This window comes from Lemur catta, chromosome 18 (assembly GCF_020740605.2).
Source record: "Lemur catta isolate mLemCat1 chromosome 18, mLemCat1.pri, whole genome shotgun sequence".
Taxonomy (NCBI): Eukaryota; Metazoa; Chordata; class Mammalia; order Primates; family Lemuridae; genus Lemur; species Lemur catta.
The window spans coordinates 31540331-31564948 of NC_059145.1; the positions used below are offsets into that span (position 1 = coordinate 31540331).

At 35.7% G+C, this 24618-nt stretch overlaps 1 protein-coding gene across 5 annotated transcripts in view; it reads left to right on the forward strand.

Annotated features, from left to right (window-relative positions):
* The window catches only part of CFAP20DC (CFAP20 domain containing), a 219928-nt gene that overhangs the window by 5440 nt on the left and 189870 nt on the right, over positions 1–24618 (forward strand). For all 5 annotated transcript variants that reach the window (XM_045530678.1, XM_045530675.1, XM_045530673.1 and 2 more), the window contains exon 4: positions 5592–5664. In XM_045530678.1, the coding sequence (XP_045386634.1) occupies positions 5592–5664 (73 nt within the window). The remainder of the gene's footprint in view (positions 1–5591; positions 5665–24618) is intronic.

The following is a 24618-nucleotide window of genomic DNA, read 5'->3' on the forward strand; positions in this document are numbered from 1 at the left end:
ATCTTTTAATGTATTTCCTGTACAATGCCCTATAATTAAAAATTATTCAGGCTTTTCTGTAGCGTGTGCAGCACTGTAACAAATGAAATAGTTTATATAGTCTGACCTACACTAATGCCTTTTAAGATTAGTTATTTGGAATTTTTGATAATGGAAATTTATAGTTCTTTTTACTTGTACAAAATGACCGTCTGTGTGAAGTTGGTATGGTTAAATTTAAATTAAATGGCATATATTGAATATAGAATTGGTTTTCAATTAACATTTCTAAATTAAATTACCATTATGTATTCCTATTTTAAGAGTAAACATCCACTCTATTTATGCAAACTTGACATTAGGTACTCCATATGTTTCTGACTATGTTAGGCACTTCTTAGGAAGAAAGTTTAGTAATGAAATTAAGTATGTTTAAGTTTTCATTTTAAATAGTAATATTTCTGAATTAAATTATAGTTGAGGATCTCTTAACACGTCAAAATTTTTTTTTTCACTCAGCACTTATCAAATAAAGGAAAGTGAGATATTGATTATCAGATTGTGCACTTCTGCAGGGCAGGGATCTTGAATCATCTTTTTTATACCCCTAACTTTGTGTCTAGTATTAATACATAGTTGGTGTTAAAATAAGTTTGTTAAATTTGCTGCATTAAGAAATTATGATGCTTTGGGTTAGAATTTTTAATTATAACCAGCTGGCCTTGATATAAGAATTGAGTAAATCCCTCTCCAGCTAAATAAATAAATCCCTGCTGCTCTTCACCTTGGAACATATTATACAGAGTTGCACATATGAGAAGCAGCTCTGTCACACATAAATATCTATTTAATGTCATTTGGAAGGTCTTCTCCAGGACTTTCTATTTGAGGCTCCTATTTGAAACCGTTGTTTTCTCTGCCTGTGTCATCTGAATCAAATGGTGTGGTCATCTCTGGGGATCAGTATCCCTGAAGTTTCAGCGCTAAGTTTCAGCTGCTCTGGAGGATGAGGTCTTCTTTGTGAGGTTCCCCCTGGGCTGCTTCATGCCCCTCATCATGACTTCCTCTGTTTAAAACTCTTCAGTGGCTTTGACCTCACCACTCTACTGATAGTGCTCTTGTCAAATCACTAGTGACCTCTATATTTCTAAATCCAATGGCCTATTCTCAGCCCTCATCTTACTTCACATATTAGCATCATCTGAGATAGTTGACACCTCATTGATACACTTTCTTCACTCGTTTCCAGGATGTCCACACTCTTAGTTTTTTTCCTACTTCACTGATCTTCTTTTGTAGTCTCCTTTAGCAGTTCTTCCTCTTCTCCCCAACCCAACTTAATGTTCCAGTGCCCCTGGACTCAGTCCTTGGCCCTCTATTCACATTTACTCTCCTGACTGTTGACTTCCGGGTCATGGATTTAAGTACCATCACTGTCTTAATCCAGCTTACATTTCCAGCTCAGACTTCTCTCCTAAACCCCAGACTTGCATATCAGCTTTCTTGACATTTCTACTTGGACGTCTTAAATGCAATATGTCCAAAGCCTAACTCTGGCCTTTACTCCTTGAAATTCCTTTTCCTCCTGTAGGCTGCCCCATTTCAGTTGTTAGCAATTTGTCTTTTCAATTGCTTAGAATAAAAACTTGGAAATCAGCTTTGATTTTTCTTTCTCTTCGTTAAGTCCATCAGGAAGATCTTGTTGGTACTATTTAAAATAGATTGAGAGCCTGACCACTTCTTGGTACCTCCAGTGCCACTGCCCTGGTCCAAGCCACCATTATCTCATGTTTGGATTATTACAATAGTCTTCTAATCAGCCTCCCTGTTTCTGACTTGTGCTCTCTACAGTCTGTTGTCAAATTAGTGGCCAGAGTAATACTTTTAAATTGTAAGTAACATGTAAATCATGTTACTCCTCTGCTGAAAATGCCCCATCTCTCCCAGATTAAAACCCCAAATCTATAGGACTCTGTAGTATCTGGTATCCTCTGAACTCTCTGACCTTATATCCTATTACTCTTTTCCTTGTTCCCTCTGCTACAACCATATAGGTCTCATTGCTGTTTTGAAACATAGCCCAGGGCTCTGTTACCTTACCACCTGTGTACAGGATATAGCCTCTACCTAGAGCTTCCTCTCCCACCCCCAAAATAGTTACATGGATCACCCTCTCCCTTTCTTTAAGCCTTTACTAAAATGTCCCCTTCTCAGTGAGGCCCACCTGACCTGTACTAAAGTTAGAACCTGTGCTGTATATCCCTTCTCCACTCTTGATCCCTTTTACCCAGCTCTACTTTTTCCCATAGTACTTATCATCATTTAACATGCTCTGCAATTGTTATGTTTATTTATTGTTTTTCTTGCCATCACCAGAAAGTAATCCTCACTAGCTGAGAGAATTTAATCTATTTTGTTCACCTAGAATAGTGCCTGGCACATATTAATAGTAGACATTCAGTAAATCTTTGTTGAATGAATGAATGTATAAGTGGCTTCCCATTGATTTTAGGATGACCTATTATCCTTCATGTGGCCTTTAAGACCCCACATGATTGTGTTCCTGGCTACTTTGCCAGACCTATCTCCTGCTGCATTTCCTCTTCCATCTTTCCTACCAGCCTACTAAGCCCTTTTTAGATTCATCCGATCTACTATGGCCTTTTCCATCACAAGATGGACTAGTCCTTCTACCTGCAGTATTTGTTCCTTTCTCCTACACCCATCCCCCTTGTCCTCTCAATTCCTACTTATTCTTCCCAGCTGAGTTTTAATGTTATTTCAAGAAAACCTTTACTCATCATCCTCTTCCTCCACAAGGACCCAGGGTTATATGTTTTCATAGCACCCTGACCTTCTCCTTCATGGAACTAGAATGTAAGTTCTAAGAAGGCAGAGACCAAGTATGTCTTCTTCACTGCAAAAAACGTAAGCATTGTTTCTTGCACATGATAGGTGCTCAATAAATCTTTGTTGAATGATAGAGCTAGTTTAATCTATATAAATAATGCTGTGAGGTGCAAATCCAATTATTAATCCAGTTTTACAGATGAAAAGTAAAAGGACCCAGACAGGTTTTCTAATTTGCTCAAGAGATGTGAACTAGCCCATAATGAAGGTATAAATTATTCTTGTTTTGCATGTTGAAGTTGAAGAAAAAAATAGGTAAAAAAAAATAGGTAGCTTGTCTCAGGCAGACAACAGATTATAAAACTGCAAAACCTATATATTTCAGTAGAAAACTAAATTTGTATGAATTTTATGTATTTGATGGACATTTTTTGACTAACGTTCAGCATTACTTAGAGAAAGTGATTTTAAATATAATGTAGACATGAAGAGTCAGTTTAAATTTACTAGGCCACTGGAAAAAATATATTACTATAGAATTTATTTAGCATTTCTGACACACAGGATCAGTCTGTGTCAAACGTTATTAAAGTACTTTTTTCTTTGTCAGATCATCACCATATGGTATTGTCATAACTTCTTTTAATCTTAGAAGTGAAGCCTTTTGGAAACTAGGGCTTCTGTATGTGAGAAAGTTGAATTACAAAGCTTTCTTTTTTTGAGGGAAGGGATCTTTCATATCTAAAAATGCTCATTCAAAAATGCCGTACATGTGTAGTTCTTTGTGTTTGAAGAGAACAGTGCTGATTCAGTGAGATTTTTGACATAAATTAGGGACCTTATTTAAAGACTGATTTCATTTATCCTGGTGTTCTCTCAGCTCTATTTACAGAAGCCATTGTGCAATGGAAAAATACCATAGAGCCAATCAGTACAAGATGCAAGAGAGAATGATTGATTTATTTAAGTTGGCCTCATTTTGGTGTCTCACTTTGATTTTTTTTTTTTTTTTTTTGAGACAGAGTCTCACTTTGTTGCCCAGGCTAGAGTGAGTGCCGTGGCATCAGCCTAGCTCACGGCAACCTCAAACTCCTGGGCTTAAGCGATCCTACTGCCCCAGCCTCCCGAGTAGCTGGGACTACAGGCATGTGCCACCATGCCCAGCTAATTTTTTCTATATATATATTTTTAGTTGTCCAGATAATTTATTTCTATTTTTAGTAGAGACGGGGTCTCACTCAGGCTGGTCTCGAACTCCTGACCTCGAGCGATCCACCCGCCTTGGCCTCCCAGAGGGCTAGGATTACAGGCGTGAGCCACCGTGCCCAGCCACTCACTTTGCTTTTGTTGATCAGAACTCTGGTTGCTTCCCTTGCTTTTCACATAAATATGGTTGAATCAGATTCCTAGAGAATTTTCTAGGGTCAGAGCCTGTTAAATCTCCTATTTCTATTACATTGCTTACTCTATTGATGGCTTTCTAGAGCAACTTATAAGCTTAGTACTTTTAAGTAAAAGTTATGCCTGTATGTTTGATTAAAATAGTATGCATATTTGATCAAATATGTTTATTGTTTAGGAAGTAAATTTGGGATAAAACATAGGAACTGTTTAAGTTGTTCAGGAATGTTGAAAGAACATTCAACCACAGGATTATAAACCAGAAGGTCTTTATATAGACTATCCAAAAATGTATTGTTACTTTAAAATACTTAAATTTGTTAAGCCTGCTAAGTTGGAATAATAGAAAATAGCATGAATTTTAGACCAGTTGCCTTCCCTAAAGTCTTATCCATGTGTTGGCCTGTACTATTCGCTTTGTAGGAAAGGTTAACAGATAAATCAAGACATCTTCATTTCCTACCTAAAGTCCCACATCTGGAAAAAGGTTCCTAAGTTGCATGTTTTAGTAGATATGATACAAAAACATCTTTTAAGAGCACTATAATTGAGAAATCAAGCATAAGTTCAAAACCTAAGAGGAAAGGCTTTAAGTGAACAGATCTGGAGAGATAATATAAAATCAGTTGATTTTTTTTTTAAGCGGTTGCAGACTTCAGCTATCAAGTGCCATAGGGACTGGTTTTTCTACAAAAACTTTTTAATCCAGATGAAGCTAGTGATAGGGAATAAAAGCTATCAGTTTTTACTTAGTGAGCATTAAATTAATTAAAAGTATATTCAGTTAACAAAAGGTATTATAAATGAAAATCTGTTCTTCCATCTATCTCCGTGTGAACACATTTAAAACCATATGAACTAGCTATGGCTCATCAAACCTTTAGTTTTAGTTGTCATAATTAGAATTGTTTTTCTTGATCTATTGTTTTTTATTAAGTTGTTTAATACAGTTAAAACTGTCAGTGAATAAAAATAATTGCCACATGCTTTTATGGTCGCCTTGATGGGAATCTATAGTTCAATTTTATGTCTCTGTTGAATGCAATTCTATGTGTACGTTCTCTTGCAACCTAATAAAAATAGTAAATAAAAAAATATTATTTTAAAAATTTTCATAAAAATTTCTCCAAGGCCACAGATGGGACTTTAAAAGGCAACATTTGTTGTTAGTTTGATTTGATTTTCATTAATCTTTTTGCTTTCATAATGAGGTCATAATTCATGGGTAGTGCTATTGCAGTTGTATATATTACCGAAATGCTAAAAGCTTCAACTTTTTGATGGTGTGCGATTGTGTTTGTTTATATGCATATATAAATGGTTTGAACATTTGAATGTATATTTTCCCCCTCTCATTCTAGTTGGACTGATCCAGAGGTTTCTTGTACTTCAGATTTATGTACCCCTGGGACAAGACTTCTCCACTGAATTGCTGTAAGATATACAGAACTTCTTTGAATGTTTTATGTGTATTAGACATTTGATCAATTGAAGCAGTACCAACAGTCATTAATTGCAAGTGGCAGTTTTTGCATTAAAGAGTAGTGACTTATCAAGTCGACATGAAGTAATTAAACTAATTTAATCGTATTTCTTAGCTATCACTATAGTCTGGCATTTCCCTAGGGAAAGAAAGCAAATTTCATCTGTTTAAGAAAATATCAAAGGATTATCATTTTGACAATAAATGACCTATAACTTGAAGAAATATATCATCCAAAAGTTTGAGATTTTGGTCCAAATGAAGAGTGATGTTATGTTTTATACTGTCTCCTATTCAAAACTATGGTTGTTTATAAACTTGATTGAAATACCTAATTTAATAATATTTACTTTGTTTAGAAGAATTGGTCCTTCTTGTTTACCTATAGATAGCTTGGAATATATTTGTTTTAAATGGCCTTGCTAGATTATTTAGCAAACATGAAAATATACAACTTTTACTCAGTTGAGCTATCTGTTGTGTGAGGTGGTACTGGAATGAAAATAACATTTGATTTGTATACTCACATATAATTGAATAGTTTAAGATTTTATTAATTAAATACATTTGTACACTTTAGATAAATCATTACATTTAAGGTATGCTATTTTCTAATTTTTCTTTGAAATTAATAGCTGTCCAAAGTCTATGCTTAGGCTTTTATTTTTTCCTCCTGGAATAAATGATTTTTCTTATTAATGAGGATAATTTTGAACTAGTTTTACTGGTGCAAAATAAGAGGAAGGAAGAGCTGTTTGTTAATAAAATGGGAATAACAAATTTGAGGTTATTCATTTCTCTTTGTTTATATGAATTAGCATATTAATGATTGGTTCATATGTTGTTAATATATGAATTTTAGCTAATAATAGACATTCTTGTTTTCTTGGGTGATAAAGGAAAGATGGAACAATTTATACCTTTGTTTTATTCAGCGTTAAACTTCAGTAAACTTCTCACTAAGGTCTTCTTTTATCATCTGCCATTGTCACTGAGATTCTTTAAAATAGCTGCTAGAATAACAGGACCAAAGCAAATTTGGTGCTCTTATGTACTACTTTCTGGTTCTGTAGAAAAAGCATTCAGGACTCCAAAGACATGAAGGTACAGGAAGGACCGCATAAAGCTTTATTTTCAGTGTAGGGAAAGTGGTTTTCTGCCAAATAGAAGACAAATTATATTTCATGTATAAGCTTTTAAAGCTTCTTAAATAGAAATCCAGTGCAGCCCCTCTTATTCTCCTGATCTCTGTATGGCCTACACTTTGAGATTCTTCAGAAGGAGTGGTGGAGGCACTGGTGGTTGGCCTTTTGATCAAAGGTGTGCAAGACACTTGGCAGAACCTTGGAACAGAATCTTTTGCCAAGGAGCCCTTTTTTTTCTTTGCAAAATTAACCTTATTTGTGCCCCCGAACACTTGACCTTATCACCCTAGACTAGGCATTATATTGTTTTAATTAATTTAATAACAATTAAAGCTTTAATTGTTGAGAAATCAGTAATTATCTTTGATTTAATGTAGTCCTAGCAGGAGAGCAGCTGGGACCTCTTTGTTACCTTTTTGTTACCCTGTTAGTAATGCTGTTGGCCTATTGAAGCGTGGGAAAACATTTTGAAGGCCATTGGGATTAATGATTAGATTTTGGATTCATATGATTATAATCAGAGATTTTCTTGTTCTCTTATCCACGTGGGCAAACATTTGGATTTTCCAAATGGTTTTAGTTTTATAGTTTTAGCAAAATAAATGTTTTATCAATAAAAAGTTGAAATTATTAAATAACATGGGGAAGACATTCTCTGTCCTGACCTTGTGAATTTATAAGATTATAAGAAAATATATTAGCTCTATATTTGAATTTGTTGCTAATAGAAAGTCAAAATATTGTGCTGTTTTATGAAGTAATGACAGAGATCATGTTTTTACAAGAAGGAAAGCAGAATAACAAGTATAGATTCTCTTTCTATCTGTAGGTTTTTTTTCTGCCTTAAATGAAAGGGCTTTCTTTCAGCACCCTCAGTGTTTTACTGTGTTTCTAGCAGCATAGCTCTAGGCTATTTTAAATAATACATTTCTCTAACAAGCTTGTAAAGTCACATAACAGAAAGATATCTGGCTTCTAAAATTTTCCATTGTCAGAATGGGAGAGGCATTTTGTTTCACAAAGATACATTTATACATCAAGAGGTTTTCATAAGTGGAGTCTTGCCAGCTGGTTTATGAAATTAGTAATCATTTCCTTAGTATCTTCTGTGTCTCTGAAGAAGGTTATGTATATGGGTTAGTGGATGCCTTAGAACCAGCAACAGCACTGCTTGGGGAGTTAATTGCCCATTCATTCAGTCAACATGTTACTGAATCCTTTCATTGTCAGGAAGTCGTGTTAGACATGGAGATTCGATATACCTTGAATTTGTATACATCTCCCTATCCTCACTGCTATCCTCCTAGTCCCAAACCATTGTGACATTTCCCCGACCTACTGTTAGAGCTTCCCAGTGGACTTTCTAGCTTTCTCTCTTGTCCACTTCCACTCTAGTCTCCACACTGCAGTTAGAGTGATCTTTCTAGAAAACAACTGAAATTCCCATTGAACTGAGGATAAACTCTCAGTCAAATCCATAATACTTCTATGTGCTGTGGCCTCTCACCTCTCCCTTCTCATCTCATACCTCTCTGCTGTGAGCTTGCAATTTGTCCACCATGCCGGCTCTTTCCCTTCTTCATGTGCCAGGAGGTCTCTTATTAGGGTCCTGTGTACAAGTGCTTTCTCTGCCATGTCTTTGCCTGGCTAACTCCTACTCAGTCTCCTCATCTCAGCTTACATGTCCCTTCTTCAGAAAGGCCTTTTTTGATTTCTCCCCAACTAAATGAGATTCATCTCTTCTGCCATTTCCTAGCACCCTGCGCTTTTTATTTGTCATAACTGTAACAGTTTATAATTATATATTTATTTGATTATCTGTGTTTTGGGGTAGACTTTGAGTTCCATGAGGACAGGGACCCTGTTTGTTCTACTCAGCTTGATATCCCGGCACCTAACAAGGCCTGGCATCTAACAGACTCTAAAATATGGACTCATGGGCAGAAGATGGGTGGTCTTACAAATTCAGAAAGGATAAGAAGCACCCAATCTCTGTCCTCAGAGAGTTTACTCTCAGGGTGAATGATCTATTAAAGGGCAGTTTAAATACATTTTGATAAATGTTATAATGACATAAGAGCAAGATCTGTGAAGTATTTAGGTAGAAGTAAGAGCCTAGGCTTAGAATTGGAAAGCTCTGCAGTCAAATTCACCTTTACCTCTGTGGGACCTTGGGTAAATTGCTTAACTTACCTATGGAGTGAGAATAAAAATACTTACCTCACATGTGTGTCGTAAGCATTAAATGAGAAAATTAATGTAAAGTAATAGTAATAGCTAACATTTAGCATTTGATATACCAGGCATTATTCTAAGCACTTTAATTGTTTTAGCTCAATTAATCCTAAGAATTAGCCTGTATGGTAGTCAGAGTTATCACTTCTGTTTTACCACTGAGCAAACTGAAGTCCAGAAAGATTGAGGAAGTTGCCAGAGGTTATAGACGTACTAACCAGAGTCAGGACTCAAACATGCAGTCTAAATCTAGCACCTGTGCTCTGCACCACCTTGCCCTGCTGCCTTCTTATAAATATTGTTATTTTTGTGATTATACATACATATATACATAAGTAGTGGATATATAGTAAATATTTTATTTGAATCTCTGTATAAGCTAAGCCTTTTATATCTTCTGTAGGGGCTTCCCATAATACAGTTTTATCATGAGAGTTCCAGGAAGAAAAAGTCTTTTCATGCTGAGATATTTTTATCTTTACCCTTTTGATAGATAAATGCCTAAGAGTTAAAGAATTTTACCCATATCTTTTTTAGTGATAATATTCATATTAGACTTTTTAAAATGAAAACTAAAAAACATATTTACCTCTTCTTTATTGATTCCTGTGTCAGCCTTTTTTTTCTTTAACATCTAAAAATTATATTATTGAGCATCTTCTACCTGTGGATGAGATGGCTTCAGAACTTCATGACCTGATCAGCAATTATCCAAACACATTACATTTTGCATGTGGAGCAAAGGGAGTGTTTACTAGCACGCAGTATATTTAGCAATGAAGTAACGGAATTCTCTTGTATTTCTCTTTCAGTGTCAAGGTGTCAACCCACAAAAGACTTCCTTGCTTTTTACAGAAGTCATCTTGACTTGCTTATTTCATAGTATTAGTTGCAGTTTTCTTTTAAAAAATATTTTAGTGTAACTGTGTCTGATGGTTGCACTTGAAAGTAAATGATTGAATAAACAATAGGTTTTTTAAAAATTCTTTCATTTTGTGGTATCTTGCAAACTACATCAGGGCAGTGGGAGGTCATCGGCTCCCCTGGGGTGGGTTTGTTAGGGTTTCAGAGCCTGGGGGCAGACATCTGGTGCACAGGACGAACACCATGAACCTAAGCTCTTGGAAAGGAACCAACTGCATCTTGAAATAGAATCTATTTTACTATATTTTTCTGCCAATCACACTAAAAGATTTTGGAATATTACATTTCTGACAGAAATTGTATTCATTTTCTGAATATTATTGAGCTGCATTAATTCTTTTCTCTACTCTGATTTGTCATTAATCTTGATGAATTCTGAGAGACATTTTGTACTGTTATGCCTCTAGTGAATTGACATGATTTTTCTCATTTTCACTCAGCTTAGCCAGTGCTTTTTCAATATATGAGTTGAAAACACTGCACAAGCCTGTGGTGGGCATCATGTGATATTTGGAAAGGTTGCAATTCTTAGCCTGTAGGTCCTAGAGAATATTATTACTGTGTACAAGCTTTTACATGTTGAGCCCTCAGCTGTTTGGAGTTACTTGTGTTTGGAATCTGATAAAGGTAGGAAGCAAAAGTTAAATTCTTCAAAACAGAGCGAGACCCCTAAAAGTATACGTAGTCCATATGAATTTTAACTGATCCTTTGTGTTCTCTGCATTGCAATAGTCTGAATTTGAAATTGTATGAGTGGAGTTGAATGATTTTAACCTGGCATTCAATCTAGGATTTATGATGCTCATTCCAGAGTTTTTGTCTTTTCCTTTTGCTCTACCCCATAGTTATATGGCTCTGGGCTCAACACGGTAATTCTGTGTTTCCATTACTTCATCAGTAAATGGTAATGTGAACTCTTCTATTTTAAGTGCCAAAGTTAATTGGATACATTGGGTTTTTCCTAAGAAATTTTTGGAAGTTTAGGTCCATGTAGACCTCAAAGCTTTTTTCATTTCTGTAATATGAACAATTGGAATATTCTACCAAACAAAGCTTTAGCCTCAAGCTAATTTAATGAAAGTTACTCTTGTATCACCTTTTCTGTACTGTTGCTAGAGAGCCAGATGAAAAGGTCAGAAAAGAAATTTAATAGAAGTTTCAGATCCTTCCACTGTATTGAATTTTGCTCCTACCTTTCCTTCTCCTACGCTGTAGACAGTAGGCTTCTTTGAAACTTTAAACAAATATATGGACTCACAGCTGCAGATCTGTTCTTTTCTTATGTCATTGGTCATCTTCAGCCTCTTTAAAGCCACTGGAGTTGAGAGAATACCTAAATTTGCTATCTTTAGGTCAGAATGATATTGGTGAGGGCTTTTGAGATTATGTCCATTTAACCAAGCACAGCTCTCTTCCGGTAGAATATTTGCTTTCTTATCTTTTTGGTCATTTGATGCTTACTTTTGAAGAAAATAGTGGTTGCTTCTAGCTCCAGTTATTTGAAAAAGAGATGTTATCCAAATGCAAAGAATGGTGATGTTATCCAATGAAATATTTTATATTACCAAGTGAATGCATCAGTAAACTATGTGTTTAGAACTGGGCAACAATGGCCAGTAGTAGCTCTTTTTTAAACTAGAAGTATTGTATATTAAAGTAGTAATGACATTGCAAGTTTCATTAACATTTTGAATGCATCTCGTGGATAATTTCAACTTCTATTTTTTCTTTTTAAAATCATCAGTATTTAAATCTCATTATTTTAATTATATCCAATTAAATATACTTGCATAATCAGTATATTTTGTTACATGCATTAGTAGAGAGAGCACTTTAAGATGCTTTGCATACTGACTTTCTTAATATATTAAATTTGCATGCCTTAAAATAGGTTTTATGTAGAAGTTTTAGATAACACATGTGGTAGGTATATAAATCACATGCCATGTATACTTTATAAACTGTATGTTTGTGAAAAGTAGTTTTTTTCTTGTTTTTTAGTTTGGTTCATTTTACTTTTCTAAATTATTTTTACAATATTCTTTAGATAAACTAGATGCACGCTCAAAGCTAAAGTAAAATACTAGCAAAAGAAAAATTACACATATACAAATATTTGGAAGTGTTTTTACTCTGTAAAATAAAGTAATAATAAAAGGCCATACATTTGATAAAGCACTGTGTGGTTAAATGATTGCCATATCAGTTATCAGGGCACAAGTCAGGGTCCTGTGACTGGTCAGATTGTAGGTTTGGGAGTTACTGGCTCTGCCACTTATTAGCATGGTGACCCTGGACAAGTTGCTGAGCACCTCTGTATGTCACAGCCTCATCTGTGCAATGGAGATAATATTTATATCTATTTATTGGGTAGTTAGGATTAAATTCAATAATGCCAAATACTAAGTACATGGTAAATATTAATTTATAACTTTTACATCTTTAAATATAGATAAGAGTATGATAATATTTAATTTTTAGAGTCTCCTTCTGAATCATTTTGAGACAAATTGGGCATGTCTGTTTTCCTTGTGAAATTTTCGTGGTACTTGTCCCTGAAGAGAGACAGAAAAGCAGCTTTTCCTTGAGAGGCTGCTTGACTGTTGACTCATGCGGGTTCTCCAATAGGAAAGAAATGATCAGCATAACATGAAAAAAAAAGTGATTTCTATTGTATGGGTATGGATGCAAGTGATTTAATTAAAAGACAACTACAGGAACTCCTGTCATCAGGGTCTTGGTATGAAGGGAGTTATAGGTGACCAGACCAAGTGTAGAACCATAGATAGAGAGGAATGTTCATCTGTGAAGAAACATGACCTGGGAAAAAATATATAAACTGGTAGACTTCCAATGACTTGAGGCATGATAAACAGACAGACCTTTGCTACTCCCACTGTCCTTGTTTGCCTTCACCAATAGGGATGATTGAAGATGATTCACAGCAAATCACAAATCCTCCAAATACTTTCCCTTCTTTGGTATGACAGTGTCAGGTGGATATGTTTCTTTAGTGCTATGATACATAGTAGGAGATACATGATACGCTTTTTTGTCAGCAGAAATGTCCCCTCTGGTTTGGTTCCCCTTCCCTTTTACTGTATTTTATTTTTACTCTTGTATTTCGTTATTTTAATTATTGAAAATAATAATTTGAAACATCTACAAAATAGAACATAATATGTATATTAATATGTATATTAATGGACCCATATAGTCCCAATTATAAAATTTATGATAATTTAGGATATTTTCATTAGTAGAGAATTCTGGAACTATTTTCATACAGGGAACAATTTCTTTTTGCCAATTAAAGTATATATGGAGCTTTATGAAGTCATTTGGCTTTGATGAAGTTGCTCAGTAATAAATATCAGAAGAATCCCTCTATGGGGAGTGCTGGTATATCTGTGGTTCCTGATTTTTGTAATTGTGTTCTATAAATTGTAGAGTTTCTTATTTGGATATAAAAAATATTTTAGCATCTTTATTTGGATTCATAAAAATTACTTTGAATGGCCTACATGTAGTAAATGATAAACATATCTTTCAATAGCACTTATATAATGATGTTTATCACATAATGGTCTTATTATTTAGATATCTCCACAACCAATTCTCCACCTCCAACTAGACCATGAGATCTTCAGGGCCTAAAGCATTTGGATATCAATGAGGCTATTATTGAACTTCAAATTTGTAAGCCCTGTTTGCAAAAGACATTGTCCAGATGTTAACAATAGACAGCAGCAGAGTTAATTGGACTTTAGATTGGTTACAGAGACCTAATATACTGGCATGTAGTGCAAGATCAGTAAATGTTAATTTCCTTCTTTTAGCAATTTCTAATTCCTTATATTGTTAAACTCCCCTTAAGTCAGTTTCAGTTTGTTGTGTGGTATACTTCTTTTGGGAGAAACAGTCAAGATATGGGTGGTTTCAAATTAGTAAAGTAGTAATATTCAGGTTTAGAAATGACATTTTAGAGTTAGCTGGAAAGAACATTTAAAATAATCTAATCCATTGCTCTTTAAACCCTTTTGAGTTAGCTCCGTTACATCAAACAGAATAATCCATCCTTCCTTTTTTCAATCCTATGTACATTTTGGGATGAAAATGTTTATATGTTTTATATGAACAGAGGATACTATTGGTCCCTCAAAAGGTTGAAATCCACTCATACAGCTCGACTTTCTCTTTAAAATTGTGTGGGAATACGTAGTCAAATAAAGCTGACATTGCAAATTTCAATCACATTTAAATTCTGTGTTTCAAGGTACTCTGACATCTGCTTTTACTTTTTAAATGATCAGTCTTTGAATTTTAAGTGTTAGATTTTTCAGTTTCAGGCAGTCTAGGTTCATGGAAAAAAATTGTTAGGATTTGCTACAGCCCAGGCTTCATTCAAATGCCCCCAAAAGTTTGGGGTCACTGGGTACCCTAGGCTTTTCTGGGTATCCGGTGACCCTCATCTCTGGTACCTCTCTCTCCATAACTTATTCTACTCCTCCTCCTTGCTGTAGCCACCTTGATTACTGAACACCTCACAAGTTCTCATGCCTTTGGCTCAAGTTTTCATCCAACCTAATCCCATCTGTCTACCTTTTGAAAATGTAATCATTCTTTAAGGTCAAACTCAAATGCATAGCTTCTATGAATACTTTCCATGTCCTCACAGTTGTAGTAAGTCTCTGCTTCCTCAGTGTTCTCATAATTGTGTACATGATTCCTTTGAGGGCAGGGACTATGTCTTATTCATTATTGTAATCCCCACAGCACTTAAAGGAATTCTGTATGCATGGTGGGTCCTCAATAGTGCTTGTTATATTGTTTTTTACTGAAATGTATCGATAATACTGTCAGTGTGGTTCTTGATTAGAAAAAAATATGGAATAAAACAAGAATTAGAGTAGAAAGTGAGTGAACAGGGTTAGGAAAGTGTTAAGCTTTCTTCTTCTCAACGCTTAGCTCCTGGAAAACTAGTGCCTGGGCCTTAATTTGTCCTGCCATGTATAAAATGCATTTCTCTCAGGTTCACTTCTACTGGCAGAATGGTAACTATCTCAAAGAACAAGTAAAGGCAGAAGAATTGAGGGAAGGAAAAATGAATTCTCTTGAATTTTCTCAAAATGGTCATGTGGATAGGAATATATACAAGTAAATGTTTTCAAAGCTGTGCTAAAGCAACGGAACACCACAGTTGGCTCTTGGATGAAGCTCTGATTGTAAACCTATAATTAAATTCCCCAAAGACAACTTTAATTAAAACCAATTAGTTTATCCTTTTTAAAAACAACTTCTTTTAATGATCATTTGGTTTATAGGGACAGAAATCTATTTAAATGATGTCGAGTAAAAAGATATGTATTCGAAAAACATGGAGAGATCTTAAGGAACCCAACTGCAAAAGTTGGTATAGGCCTTATGGGAGGTGATACTTGTCAACAGTCTCTATCTCTCTGTCTGGCAGCTACTCTCTCTCCTCTTACTCTGTCTGTAAGTCTTCTTGGTTCTTCGGTTTCATCCTGCAGACCAGCTTTCTCTGATTACCTGTCATTGTGCATGTGGGCAATAATGGCTACCAGTATATCCCTCTATGACCCTACAACTCCAATTCCCATCACTGTCTGACAAGGTTCAGTCTGTGCATCTTTGAAAGCATAATCAGAATTGGTCCTTGGCTAATCACTGGTTTTAAGCTAACTGCTCCATCTTTGGTTTCAGCTTTAGAGATTATAAGCTGATTCCCTAAGAAGGGGGTGGGGCAGGGTAGGCAGATGGACTGATACACCCACAGTACTACTCCTTGATTATAGACACTTGACAGTCACCTTAGAACTTCTTTTTTTCTCAGTCACCTGCCAGTGACTTTTACAGATATTCTGAGCTCCTGTAATGGCATTCCAGGGATAAATGGTAGCCAAAATTTTTCATTACAGTCAGATTTACTTTGAGGCCACTCTTGTCTTAGGTCATGAACTAACTTCATTTACCTGGAATCCTAAGGTTATCTCAGTGGTATTGTCTAAACTGTCTTAATTAATTAGTGTAGGCTCTGCTCTGTGCAGCCACTATTCAAGGGCTAAGCTACGGTTTGTAGTGCTCCTCCAGCTAAAAAATAACCCTGATTAGAATGGTTAGGTTTATTGAACATCTGTCATATACTATGCTTGTTTCATACTGTTTTTGCCAGGTTTGCTAAGGTGGCTTACAAATTTCATATGTATCTGCCTCACATTACCTGAGAACTACAGGGAGGCTGCAGCTCTGCTTTAGTTATAGGTGAACTATGTGTCTATTCTGTGTCTTCTCATTTCACAACCTGTATTGAACAAACAGCCCCTATCTGGGACATGCTGTTCATGAGGTGAAAGCAGAAGAGCAAGAGTCTGAACAGAACCACACAATTGAGTTTAAAGCTTCTCCTCAGATCTGTGTGTGGCACGTGTCACTTCTATTTACATCCATTGGACAGTTCAGTTAACACAGCCAAGCTGAGTCAGTGGGGCAGGGGAATGTATAAAATCTCCTACCTGAGAGGGAGATAGCAAATAACTGTGAACAGTGATAATTTACCATAAACACACACACGCATTATTTCTTTCAATTATCACGACTCTTAAATGTGGATATTATCACCATTACACAATTTATTAAGTTAACAAATATATATGAACACCTACTATGTTCTGGAACCTGTGCTCTTTAGTATATGAGAATCAAGTGAGGACTCTCAAACAGCAGTTAAAAACTCTTTGGTCTCAGGAAATATTGAGACTCCAAAAGAGCTTTTGTTCATGTATGTTGTATCGCTCAATATTTACTATATTGGAAATTAACACTGAGTAATTAGAAATATGTTTATTATTTAGAAATAATAAACACATGGTAGCATAAATACCTACAAAAAACTATAGCACAAAGTATATTTTCCAAAGCAAAAAAAGAAAATTAGTGAAGAGTAGCATTATTTTACATTTTTGCAAATCTCTTTATTGTCTGACTAAATAAAGGACAGGTTTTCCTATCTGCTCATGCATTCAATCTATTGTGACACATCATGTCACCTCTAAAAAAATCCACTATATAGTGTGAGAGAAGGAGAGTGAAAAAAAGCAAATAACATGTTAGTATTGTTATGAAAATAGTTTTGACCTCACTGAGTCCCTGAAAGGGTCTTGGAAACCCTCAGGGGTCCCCAGACTACTCTTTGAGAACCGAGAATCCCTTAATCACATTTTGAAAACGGTTATTCTGAAGTATATTCTGAAAGCAAATACATGCCATCCTCACTTACTGCATTTTCCTGAAGTGTCACCACTCTGTTAATTTATTTTATAAATTGGGTAGCTTTATTAGTCAGGTAGGCTAACTGCTATGAGAGATAATCCCCAAATACTGGTGTCGTAACACAATAAAGGTTCATTTCTTGTTTATATCACAGTCCATTGCAGGCCAGTGGTTGAGGCCCTGCCCACCATAGTCATTTAGGGACAGAGGCTGCTTCTATTAATGTCTTCCTCCTAGGGCCTCACAGTCCTCTTCTGGATCCTCCATATCTGGTCAGCCCACAAGAGAAGAGAGAGCCTGGAGGATCCCATGGGAGTATGTTTGAGGTTATATTCCCCCCCAGCCAGAACTCTTATACAACCCACAGCAGCACTGGAAGCTGGGAAACGTAGTCTGGCTATGTGCTCGGGAGAAAAGAAAACAACAGACTTTCGCCGAGTCATACCAGCCTCCACCAGAATGCACAACTTATTCTGATTATTCTTATTCTGTACATAAATAAGTTAAAATAAAACTTTATGATTTGTTAGCTTTTTTCCTCTGATGAAACTTAAGTGGTATACAATGCAAAATAGTATGATACCTCATGCTTTGAGACAAGTTGTCGGGTCATGCAATCTAAAGGTAATATTAAATTTTTTTATCTTTTAATTTTGGAATAATTTCAAACTTAAAGAAAAGTTGCAAAAATAGTACAGAGAACTATCATATATGTGTTACCCATATTCACCAGTTATTAACATTTTGCTACATTTGCTTTTTTCTTTCTATATATGTGATTTTGTGTGTGTGCACGTGTGTATCCACATTTTTTTCCTCAAATTATTTGACAGTAAGTTGCAGACCTCCTACCCTTTTTACTAAACACGTCATAATGTATTTACTAAGGACAAAGACATTTACTTATATAACCATAGTACAGTTTTCAAAACCATTCAATATTGATACAATATGTATTATCTATGGTATAGATACACTGTCCTTATAGCAATTATGTTTTGGGACAAGGCTTACACAATACATTTAGTTTTCATGTGTGTTTAAGCTCCATTAATTTAGGATGGTTCCTCAGCATTTCTGTGTCTTTAACATCAATGACATTTCTGCAAAGTACAGATCAGTTATTTTCTAGCATGTTCCTTAACTGAGTTTGTCTGATATTTCCTTATGATTAGATTCATATTATGCATTTTTGACAAAATATGCCAGGAATGGGGAATCTGCAGCCTTAAGGCCACATGTGGCCTTCTAGGTCCTTAAGTGAGTCTTCATGACTGAATCCAAATTTTACAGAACAAATCCTTTTATTTTTATTAGTACATTTTTGTCTTTTATATTTTATTTTAAAGTGAACATATTTAAAATACCAAAGAATAAAATACGTTTCAATGAAATAATCCCCAAGATTGACCTACACAGTTACATAGTAAGACATAAATGCTAAATTGACAGCTGCTACACTCATGATTTAGTTCTAACTTCCCCCGCCTGACTGGTGCCACTACCACATGGGGCTGGTTGGCGAGAGTTTATGGGGGTCGAGTACACCAGTCTGTTATCAGCTTTTGACAGTGGTGCACTGTGTTTATGTTTGAAGTGGACTTTGTGAGTAGTTGCACAGCTGGACAGTATTTTTTAATTCTGTCCACCTAACAGCCCATCATGTCAAAGAAGACAAAATAAAATGAATTTTTAGGTTGTTTTCTAATGATACAAATAAAAAACAAATGTGGTAGACTTTTGTTGATTGTCGACCTAGCATAGGTTGCCACATTTTTTATTTTCTGAAAATTATCTGAATTTTGTTTTGGTATCTCCTCTTGACCAGTGTAGTCTATGTGTGTCTAGTATAATGGATCACAATATAGCCCCTAGAGTGGGCTTTGATTGATAGTCCATTTGTGCATTCCATTTATTTAACCACATTTATTCTTTTAAGAGTGAGAATCTGACCTGTATTGGGCCAATCTGAGTGAATTTTAAAATCTCGTTTGGGATACTGGACTAGGAACATCCTGTTTGTAGTTCTACGCATCCTTTGGCCATGAGGATAAAGTTGACATCAGATGGCAGAAAGGGAGAAATAGAAAGAAAATGGGTCATTGATGACAGTTTTGAGCTGCTGAATCAGTCAATCTTGAACCCTGCCCTATGTCTGTCATTTCCAATAATGTGAGCTTATACATTGTATTAAGCGAGCTGGCTTGAGTTGGTTTTTCTGTTAACTTTTGACATTAAGAGTCCTAACTGATACACTTACAAATAAATAGCAATAGCTGTTCTACCCGGCATTAAAAAATAAATGGTAAGGAGGTTGTATAAGATTTTTTCAACATCCAACAAAAAGAAATGGGTGTAGGGTTTTTTCTTTGTTTTCAGCTTGGTGATAGAACCATTACATAGGATACTAAGGAAGATAAAAGTATCTGAATCAGCAGTGTGTAGTCCGTGTGCCAAAGGGCACATGAGTTCATTTTTAGTAGTAAAGTTGCGAAGGTGGTGGGGAGGGACTACTTCATTTGGACTCATTTCGGTTAAGCAAACCAACTTGAGTGAATTAAAGTACAGTGGGGGCATCGTGTGCAAGTAGGATGTCACATGACAATCAAAGGCAATAATGCAGCTGGGCATAGAAGTCAGCACTAGAAAGCCTTAAGCAATCTTTCATCTTAGCTTTTTCCATGTTTTGCTTCATTTCCTGTCTCACCAGGCAATTTCAGAATTATTAGAGGAAGAATATAATTGTGTTAGTTTGGGTCAGGCATTTACCCCTACTGAGTTCAGTTGCGCTGATTAGTATAAAAATGGTTCAGAAGACCTAGCCCTGTGAGTAAGGAGAAAATTTCAGGGAAGAAACTCTGAAGTTGGCTACTAGAGAGACAGTTATGGGTGCCACATTCAGCTGAGGGTATAATTGTAAGTAGGAAAAATTGCTTTGTGACACCTTTCTTCTTTCCTCTCAGGATTCCTGCCCCTCATTATTAGCCTGTATTTCTATCATTTGAATTCTTGCTAAGATGCTGACTAATAAGGTCTTAAGGGTTGGATTATAAGCATTTCCACGATGTTTTTTATTTTACTGAGGTGGTGATTCTGAAAGTGTAGTAACCTTGGAACTTGTTAGAACTGTAAATTCCCAGGCCCCACCCCAGACCTACTGAGAGAGAAACTCTGGAGTCAGGACCCAGTAATCCATGGGTGTTTTTTCCTTTTATTTTTAGTTGACAAGTAATAATTGTACAAATTTATGGGTTACAGAGTGCTACTTCAATAAGTGTATATAATGTATAATGATTAAATCAGTGTAATAGCATAACCATCACCTCAAACATCTATTCTTTGTATTGTGAACATTTAAAATCATCTTGTAGCTTTTTAAAAACATATAATAAATTATACTTAACTGTAATCACCCTGCATAGCTGCAGAAAACCAGAACTCATTTCTCTTATATAATAATTTTGTATATGTTAACCAACCTCTTCCCATTCTCCCCTCTCCTGTACCCTTCCCAACCTATAATACCCAAAATTCTGTTCTTTACTTTCATGAGCTCAGTTTTTTCTTAGTTCCACACATGAGTGAGAATATGTGGTATTTATCTTTCTGTGCCTGACTTATTTCACTGAACATAATGTCTTCCAGGCTGATCCATGTTGCCACGAATGACAGGATTTCATTGTTTTGTATGGCCAAATAGTATTCCATTGTGTATATGAACCACATTTTAAGTTGATTCCATGACTTAGCTATCTATCGGCAATCCATGTTTTAACAAATCATTTGGGTGATGCTGATGCACTTGAACCGCTGCCACGGAGGATTCCTGAACATCCACAAGGTGGCCAGAACCCAAGATCTGTCTTCTGCCCCCGTCTGGCTACCCTGGTACTGTTGAATATAGAAATGTGGCCAAATATTCCTCACCCACTGCTTCAAAAGGGAAGCCTAACCATTGGCTCCTAAAAAGCAAAACAGACTTCAATAGCAAAAAGATTGCCATCTTCAGCTCAAGGAGCCTCCATCTGTTTGACTTAGCCTGCAGAACAGACCACCATGTGTCTGGCATTTTTTAGAAATTTGCCATCCTGTGGATAGAAGTCTGAACATTTATGAGGCCTCTTCTAATTCCCTTATTCTAAGACTGCATGTATATTTTTATGCAAAGCTTTTCAGGAACACCAGTGATTCTTGAAGTGAGGTAAATATGATTTAATTACTATAGGATTAGATATGCTGTTTCCAGGAGCCTACTGCCTCTGCTTCCTTCTCCACCCCTACTCTTTCCTCTTCCTTATTCCTTCTCCTCTTTCCCACCATTTTCTTTTTCTTCTCTCTTTCTTTTCTTCCTCATCCTTTTTCATCTTTCTTTTATTTTTCTTCTCTTTACCATCTCTCTCCTCATCATCTTTCTTTATTCTTGCTCTTGGTCTTATACTTCTCTTTTTTCTTCTTTCTCATTTTTCTTTTTCTTTCTTCTTTTTCCTTCTCATTTCTTGTAATTCTCCGCCTGCTCTTCTTCCTTCTCTCACTTCTACTCCTTGTAAGGGGTAAACTTACTGAAAAGGAGAAAATGAATGCCCAAGGTCCATAGGAAATGGTAAATGCTATTTCTGTCATCCTTGTTGCTAATTACAAACATCTTTAGACACCTGTAGGGTTATCCGGGTTCTGAGCCTGCCCCTCCTGCACCTGTTCAGTAAGACCTCAACTTTACGCTCTTTAGCTCTCAGTCACCTCAGCCTTACTAGCCCATCCATATCTCAACACTAGAAATGAGCTCTCTGTACTATCTTGTACTGGTAAATGTTTAACAATTGGCTCTGGAGTCGGGGATGGGTATTGAGGAGCCCTTATGTTTAGCATTTGCTAATTTCTGTGGTATACATACTCCCACCAGGGCTGATTTCAGCTTACCAACCCGATATCACCAAATGTGGAGCTGGGAGAAGGTGTTCACAATGGAGGCTCACAAACCAGTCAAACCTCTTCTAGCACGATACTAAGGAGAGTTTCACAGTACCATGGCCCACGTGAAATACTGTCTTCCACCATTAATGCAGATATTTTAGGGATAGCCATTAATAAATTACTATACTTTGAATCATCAGATGTCTGTTAACTCCTTAACAGACTCATTTTTTAGAACAGCCATTGAGAAATAATTAAAAGCAGCATTATGTAATAATTGCGACAACACTACCTTTTAGTTTGATTACATAAAATTCAACTGCAAGTACTGTCAAAAAAAAATTGCAGGCCTTTCAATGCTTTGTAACCTGTTACTCCCTTTTTACTTGTGAGTCTGAGCTTGATCAAAATATCACTATGAATTGACAACACTTTTGGATTATAGATATTATAAAGTTTCAGTTAATAGTTAGTTAAAAAGAATATCATCCAGTCACCTTATCTTTTTTATTTGCATTCTACATCGTCTCTGGTGGATTTTTATTATTTTTAAGTAGCTTCACATTATGTTTTATGATACATTTCTTCCTGCAACAATTTTGCATACAGATGGAAATGTTGGGAATCTAGTTTAAGGCTGATCTTATTTTTTTCTTTTTTCATTCTGTTACGTGATTGATCTGGTCAGTGAGCAAGAAATTCTTCAAGGCCATCCATCACTCCAGGCAGCAGCTGAGCTAAACCTTCTAACTCACTGCTTCCAGTCAGTCATGCAAGATTTGGGTTATAAATATTGAATGTGCAAACAACTGTTTAAATTAGCTGTCCTATCTGTTTTATGCAATTTCAGTAGAAAAGCAAGCTGATATATTGTTTAGTAGTGAGAAGTAGAAGACAGTGAATTCAGTATTATCCTTCCATACTTCATTGAATTCATCCTGTTGGCAAATATTTAAAATAGTTAGATCAAATTAATTCTTGTTCCCTTAAGTTAAATTAGAACTAAGGCAACTGAGCATGTAATTTATGTAGCTTTTTTTTTTTTGGTTTTTATATTCAAACAGTAGGAAGACTGTTAGTAATTGTAAATATAGCCATCTGTCATAAACATAGTAGCCAATTGTTAAATGCTTAGTTCTGTGAATTTTGTTACCTCTTTGCAATAACAAAAATAGCTTAATATTTGGAAAATATTTGGGCAGGAAGGAAAATAGCAGCTGGCTTATCCTACCATTCCTGGTAAGCATCTAGAATATTGAATATGTGCAGGTGTTAGTACTTCTGCTACTTGGAGTTATAACAAGTCTGCATACTTTCATGGGTGTTGATATATATGTAACAGATAAAATCCCAACCATTTGTAGTGACTCCTAAAAGCCTTTTTGGGTATAATGAATTTAGGTAAACTTCCAAATTTGCTATCTGTGTTTTAAATTTATTCTTCAAATTATATTATGCTGGGAACATCCTTTCAAGTAGAAGACATGTATCCAAGCCTACATTAATAACATAAATGAACTGCTTACCAAAGAGAAAATGATTTGTCTCCCTTTATAGGCATGCAGGGTGTTCAGCAGCATGTGTCTCTTAGTAGTTGGATTGCAACCTAACAGAAAAGTTGGGCAAGATTTTATGTTACTTTTGTGGAAAACACTGCTCATTGCTTTCCCATATGCATTTTTCTCTTCTTTCTTGAACAGAATTTTGGTCAGGATAGCAATGAGCCAAGCTAAACAGGCTCACCTTCCTAGACTCCCTTGTAGCTAGAGTTGGTCACATAACCTAGCTCTAGCCAATGAAATGCAAGTGGAATTCTCTGGGTAGGACTCCTAGGAAAGCTTTTCAAAGGGAACAGACTTAATTAACTTGCTCCTTTAGCCCTATGTCACTTGGTGCTTTGGTCTTTCCTCTATTTTAACTGAAATGAGAATGCTAATGCAATGCATAGAAGTGTAGCAGCCTTTTTAAGAGCATAAATGCAAAAACTAAGAATGACATAGTGTAAAGATGGAGAAAAGACCTGGGTTCCTGATAGCATTTTATTGAGCCACTAACCTGCCCTGAATTGTCTACCCCTAGACTTGAATAAATGAACCTCTTTCTTAAGTAAACACTGTTTGCAGAGTTACCTGTATCCTAACACATTCCTAACTGATACATGTCTTTTTATGATTTAATATTTATATCTTCATGAAATTATGCATTCTGTTTTTTAAAACACTGTCTACTTTGGAATTATAAAAATAAACTTTTGCTTATGTCCTTAGGTGGAAATAAATTGAACCAGCATTGCTATATTAATAAACCTTATTATTTACAAATGTAAGAACAGTATTGATGAATAATTTTAGTGATGCAAATCACAACTGCAGGGTAAAGCTCAGGGAATTTTCTTAATCT